The following is a 6,309-nucleotide window of genomic DNA, read 5'->3' as shown; positions in this document are numbered from 1 at the left end:
GGCAAAAACAATATTTCCTAGGCAGCCGATAAGCGGACCTAGGGGGGATTATTGATTAAGCCGGTAACATGCTCGGTTGGCCGACACGGTTGATGCGTGCAGCGGATATCGGGGTGTTACACATAGCATCTTCTTGTCTTCTGACCTTGAAGTGCTTCTGAGCGTGATACCATGAGAACTTCAGTGCTTCTGCTTCTGAACTCAAGCTCTTCTGATGCTTCCATAGACCCATGTTCTGATTCTGCCTTGACCATCTTCTGATGTCTTGCTAGACCATGTTCTGATGTTGCATGCTGAACCTTCTGAGTCAAAGCTTCTGAGCGCTGATTTGTGCATACTCTTTATATATTTCCTGAAAAGGAAATTGCAATGTATTAGAGTACCACATTATCTCACACAAAATTCATATCCTTGTTATCATCAAAACTAAGAATATTGATCAGAACAAATCTTGTTCTAACACTAACAATCTCCCCCTTTTTGATGATGACAAAACCATGTATTTTGATGGAACAATTTTATGAGAGGATAATAATTAAGCACGTAAATTTCATCTCCTTGTTCTATCAAGCAATAAATTTTATTCAGATTTTCATTCATCGAAATCTACTCTCTTTTTCTTTCTTTTTCTTTTTCCCCCCCTTTTTGTCATAATCAAAAAGCTTTTAAGAGGGTCAGATAAGATTTAATTAGATTACGTTAAATTACTCCTCCTAAGATATGTAATCTCCCCCTTAGTCAGATAATCATATAAACTTAATTTTAGTCTCATAGCTCCCCCTGAACTGAATAATCTTATGAATTAATTTTTGATTTATGGCTTTCCCTACAGTAGATTCTTCAGACTTGTTCTTTCAGAAGATCGATGGATGTATATATGCTAAAGCACATTCTTTTATTAGTTCTGACAGAATATTCTTTAAGATTCAGATTATGTTCAGCCTATGATATATTTTAATGTTTAGAGCAGATTGTTAATCAGGTGTTTCACTTTTTCTTTACTTATTCACTAGTACAAAAATGTTAATTTACACCCGTTTTTTATTAAATTTACACCCATTATTTTTAATAAAAATCGGGTGTATATCCACAGGGTGAGAAATGTCTAACGAATTTACACCCGTTTTATTTTAAAAATATCGGGTGTAATTGGGCGTAATTACATTTTTAATTACACCCTGTTTTAATAAAAATCGGGTGTAATTAGGCGTAATTACGTTTTTAATTACACCCTGTTTTCTAAAAAATCGGGTGTAATTGGGCGTAATTACGTTTTTAATTACACCCTATTTTAATAAAAATCGGGTGTAATTTGGCGTAATTACGTTTTAATTACACCCTGTTTTAATAAAAATCGGGTGTAATTGGGCGTAATTACGTTTTAATTACACCCATTTTAATAAAAATCGGGTGTAATTGGACGTAATTACATTTTAATTACACCCTATTTTAATAAAAATCGGATGTAAATATGGTCTTAATTACACCCTATTTTAATAAAAATCGGGTGTAAATACGCCATTTATGAATGAACAATTATATCTATTTACACCCTATTTCATATACACCATTTAGTTATATTTCATTTTCAGTCATAATATTGCAAATACTATAAAAATTATACACAAAAATCAAATTTTAACTAAGTCAAAATATTTTTCATATTAACCAAAAAAATATACAAAATCATGTACAGTCATAATATTTCAAGTATTATAAAAGCATACACATAAAAATTATATTTTAACTAAGTCATAGCACTTTCTTCATATATAATTTTACGCCATGCTTGACGGTTAGTTTCGGTGTTCTCTAGTTCAATTGAATCCAACCGCTTTCCACATGTAGTATTGGATTCATCCATGGCCAAAATACCACGCCCTGGAGAAGCAATTGTTTTCTGTATGCAAAAAAACAAGACACAAGAAATTATTACAAGAAAGTGTTATTACAATAAAGAGTCACATGTATCAATGGTAACCATACCGCAGTTTTGACGAGTGTAAAAAATGAAAAAAAAATGGTTCTTGAGTATAAAAAATTTCAACTGGATGTAGCCTTCCAGGAACTTTCATTAGAGGAGCTCCAAAAAAATATCCCTGAAACTTTTCAGCTTCAAGTGTAGCACTCATAACAACCAACTTCAAGTCAGGTCTGTTTTTAAGAACTTCCTTAAGAAGGCCAAATAACACTGAAATACCCCTGAAATACTCAGGAGCTTGACATATTTGATCAGTTTCGGCTTTCAACCTACGAAGAAGCTTTCGAATATGCTGCACAAACAATCAAATTTTGTAATTACAAACCAATATTCCCAACAAAATTTGTAAATCAATGTTCACTTTGAATTAAAACATTACCATATGGTGTAACAAAGGCTAAGAGAATAAACAATCAGACCAAAATCAGCTTTTTAGTATTGTGCACGTGATATCAGCTTCTATCATTAGCTCATCAGAGTCCTGTATTTGGTGGATGTTAGAATGTAAATTACAGTCTTGATACGTGCATAAGTTAAAATGATATAGCTTCATATATAAGAGAGATTCACTTGAGATAGAATAGTAAGCAATCAGACCAAAATCCAATAAGTATTTGATCTAACAAATAGGGCAATAGCTGAGATTGTTATCTCTGAAATGTTTTAGGGTTATGTGTTGGCCATGTTTATTAAAAGGACCAACGTTGACTTCAGGTATTTGACGTAGTAACGCAGTCGGTTCACTGTGATGGTTGGTCAAAATCCTCCTATTTTCAAATTTATTCCAACTCCAACCTCTAAGTTGAAATCAAGTATCAAAACGAAATGAAACAATACGTGAATAAATAGAAAACTCACCGCCTTGCGGAGCTTCTTGATGAGTGCCATAGGCTTGCTGTTCAAACCACGTTGAAACCTAAAATTAAAATGCAGAGATTGTTAATAGTAAAGAATCAAATTGAGAGGTGGACTACATGGAAAATATAACAAATATTGAGTAGTAATTTCAAAACCGTCCTTCATAATAATTATAGTTTCAGTTCTAGGCTGTTAAGTGCCAAATGAACATGGATTCTAAATTCTAATCATTTATTAGTTTATACCTGAAGGTCCAAGAGAGAAGGAACAAGGGGTTCCTCCATATTTGCTGCTAAAGATAAACATGCAAATGATAGAAGTTGCAGAGACCATCCAATTGATTCCTGTTTAACAATGTAATCATTGTTCAATTAAAAGTAGAAATTCACTAATTCTTTTCAAACTTTATGGCGCAAAAAAACAAGTTTCCCTTATAAAGAAAACATCATTGTCCCATCAATTTCATTAAAGCACTGATGTTCAAGCAGTACGTAATAAATTAGGAATACAATTGAAACAACATTAAAGCACTGATGTTCAAGCAGTACGTAATAAATTAGGAATACAATTGAAACAATACAATTTCAACTTCATTCAAAATTCACCAATACAATTGAAACAACATTAAAGCACTGATGTTCAAGCAGTACGTAATAAATTAGGAATAGGGATGACATACAAAAATGCTTTCATAAAATAAAAGAACTAACATATGACCAAAAAAAGGCTACTAAAATAAATAAGATCTAAATGAAAAACAGTTGTGTCAACCATGTAGGGAATAATTAAAAATGCAAATGAAACGGGTAAGGATACAGAGCTTACAGCTTTTTCAATGCTTGAAAAATGTTGCATCCTATTTGATAGAATTTTCTGCATATGAATTAGTGAAGCCATTGCTGTTCCCTGAAATTCTTGTGATAATCAACATTTTAGTGCCTATCTGTGATGATTAAGTAGTAGTAAAAGCAATAAGGAACTTAAAAATTAGACTAATTGTAACATATATTAGGAGCCATATGTGTAATAAAGTGAATGTAAAAAGAAGTGAATAGCATTAGACTAAAATGCAATGTACCCTACCCTTAATGCAGAGCAGGAACACAGATTGTCAAAAAAGTATAAAGATTTAAGAAGAATCAGAATCTGAATGATAGTAAAACATTTTTAATGAATCTGTAACTGCAAAGACTTAGCAGAACAGAAACAGTCTGTACACTGTTCTGTGCCTTCTTGGACTTGGACTCTCCCAATGCATCTTTTTTCAAATCAAAAGTGAAAGTGGGAGGGACCTCTACTTGTTGTCCACTTGTACTGCTTACTCCTCTCTGCAAAACTACTGCTCTCTAATAACCAATCACTCTTCAAACCTATAAACAAACAAATTTCCAAAACACATTAGTGAAAATAAAAAAGTTTACTATGGTAAAAAAGAAGTAAATGACGTTTTTTGGGTAAACAAAAAGTTAATTACTTATTGTTACATGAGAGAAAGTGATTGGTCTATGTCTGCATGGGACAGTGATGTTTTCTTTCATCACTATGTGATAAATTCAAATTTCATTTCTTTTTCAATTAAAAGTAGAAATTCACTAATTCTTTTCAAACTTTGTGATGAACTCTTATAAAGCTGATCTAACTTGTCTCTCCAAGTTGCAGCTTCGTTATCCTTGGGAACAGGCTCAGCAAATATTAACACAACAACAATTCCGTGATAAAGATGTGATAAAGATGCTGAAAAAATAGATTTTGACAGTTACCTCCCATCTGGATTGTTTGGAGATGTTAAAAATATGCATTTGGGCTTCTCTTGTTTAACAACCTCGATTATGTGTTCCACATTCAAGCTGAAGTCGGGCCTCCTTGGAACTACGGTATAAATAATAACGAAAAATTCGAAATTGATTACAGAATCAAAGACTGCTAAGAGCAGATAAGGAACAACGATAAAAAGTTGAAAATATTTTTCTTACCTTTGGTGACGAGTGCTCCATTAACTGCGGCATCAAATTCATACATTGTGAAAGTTGGAGGGCAATCGACAATCTTGTCACCAGGATCAAGCACACAACTGAAAATGAGAATGAGTTGTCATAGCTAGCTATGCTGAAAATTAACAAAACGAGAAGAAGAAAAATAGAAGCATGTGAACCACAAAATGAAATGGGTCTAACCGCATGATCAAATCAATAAGCTCATCGGCACCACATCCTACAAGAATATAGTCAGATTCAAGGCCTGAATCTTGAGCGAGAGCTTCACGCAACCGGCGGCTCTCTGGATCTGGATAGACATATGGGAATTTTATCGACCCTAGGGCTTGCATGACCTGACAAACCTCCAATAGTCAACTCGAGAGACAATACACTTGAACATAACCAAGAGAAGAGTTCAAAAACATAAATAAATTGGAAGATGAAAGATCAATAAAACAAGAGAAATGATAGTTAGACACATAAGTTTGACATCAATTTCAATAAGGAATTAGATAGTTAACAAAGTTCAAATATGTGGCTAACACATTTCAGTGACGGTTAATGAATATATCAAGGTGTCACATATCAATTGAACACAATAACAATGATTTTTTAGTGTACATTTGAACATAAATCATGGTTAATTGTGTTCAGTGAATAGTTAATAAGTTGTGACACCTTGTTATATTATTAACATATACTAAACCTAATGAACCACATTACCTAACTATGTTAACCATCTTAATTTGTTGTTGAAATCTGATGTCAAATGTGTGTCAAAATAATAAAACTCTAAATCAACGAGCTTTTCAATTTTACATTATGTTACCATTTAATAGCAAAAAGCTCACCTCTGGAGGAGGGCCATAAGGATTCTCATTAGCATCTAACTTGACAATATCCTCCGGCTTTCGTCCAAGACGAGAAGATAAAACCTGAAACATAAACCCTCTTCTTCTTTTATTACAATTCCGTGATAGAAATCAAACAAAAAAGAGAAAGAATTCAGTTCAGGCATTTCACCGAACACTTGGTGTGCATGTTAGGAAATGACTAATTCATTAACAATTTTACACTATACTATACATAAACCATAATCGAACAACAATCACACAACAGCAATCGGAGAAGAGAGATGAAGAAGATTGAAACTGAAATTCACTGGAAAAAATTGCACATACCGAATTCCATCATTAATGTGCGTCGGCATCATCTTCACGTATCTTTTGTTTCTCTTAACTTCATTTTCATTTTCTTGTTCCATTAATCACCATGCTCTGCTACGAATTGGATTTGGCCGAGGAAGAGATTGAAAAGCACGTTAGATAAGCACTTTTAAGAGGTTTTAAGAGGAGCAAGAATCACTTTTCCGTTTTCACGTTTCGGCGCGTTGTTGGTAACTTATTATTCTCTATTTCTTTTCCATAAGTTACATATATTAAATGATATGTAGTAAAACTTATGATAAGTGATAACTAAATTTCATACATTATA

The 6,309-nt window shown here is 33.0% G+C and overlaps 1 protein-coding gene across 1 annotated transcript; it reads right to left on the bottom strand.

The window, feature by feature from the left end:
• Nucleotides 1-1,770: 1,770 nt before the first annotated feature.
• LOC131659827 (histidinol-phosphate aminotransferase, chloroplastic-like) lies at nucleotides 1,771-6,079 on the bottom strand. The gene is made up of 11 exons (XM_058928955.1): nucleotides 5,997-6,079; nucleotides 5,667-5,772; nucleotides 5,014-5,168; nucleotides 4,813-4,910; nucleotides 4,600-4,708; nucleotides 4,057-4,209; nucleotides 3,665-3,745; nucleotides 3,085-3,183; nucleotides 2,840-2,897; nucleotides 2,361-2,462; nucleotides 1,771-2,273 (listed from the first exon to the last, which is right to left on the bottom strand). Exons 1-6 carry the CDS (start codon nucleotides 6,077-6,079, stop codon nucleotides 4,197-4,199), a joined length of 564 nt encoding a protein of 187 aa, XP_058784938.1. The 3' UTR covers nucleotides 1,771-2,273; nucleotides 2,361-2,462; nucleotides 2,840-2,897; nucleotides 3,085-3,183; nucleotides 3,665-3,745; nucleotides 4,057-4,196.
• Between the last annotated feature and the right edge of the window lie 230 nt (nucleotides 6,080-6,309).

The sequence above is a fragment of the Vicia villosa genome, linkage group LG3, assembly GCF_029867415.1.
Source record: "Vicia villosa cultivar HV-30 ecotype Madison, WI linkage group LG3, Vvil1.0, whole genome shotgun sequence".
Classification (NCBI taxonomy): domain Eukaryota; kingdom Viridiplantae; phylum Streptophyta; class Magnoliopsida; order Fabales; family Fabaceae; genus Vicia; species Vicia villosa.
Note: the sequence above shows the minus strand (reverse complement) of the source record. Positions and strands in the feature narration are given on the sequence as shown.

Excerpts from the sequence above, each read along its gene's own strand:
- LOC131659827 (XM_058928955.1), bottom strand. The coding sequence starts at position 6,079 with ATGGAACAAGAAAATGAAAATGAAGTTAAGAGAAACAAAAGATACGTG. Across the intron at positions 5,773-5,996 it reads CACATTAATGATGGAATTCG|AAGAAGAGGGTTTATGTTTC; the intron begins GTATGTGCAATT and ends TTGTAATAAAAG. Across the intron at positions 4,911-5,013 it reads CTTATTGATTTGATCATGCG|TTGTGTGCTTGATCCTGGTG; the intron begins GTTAGACCCATT and ends TCTCATTTTCAG.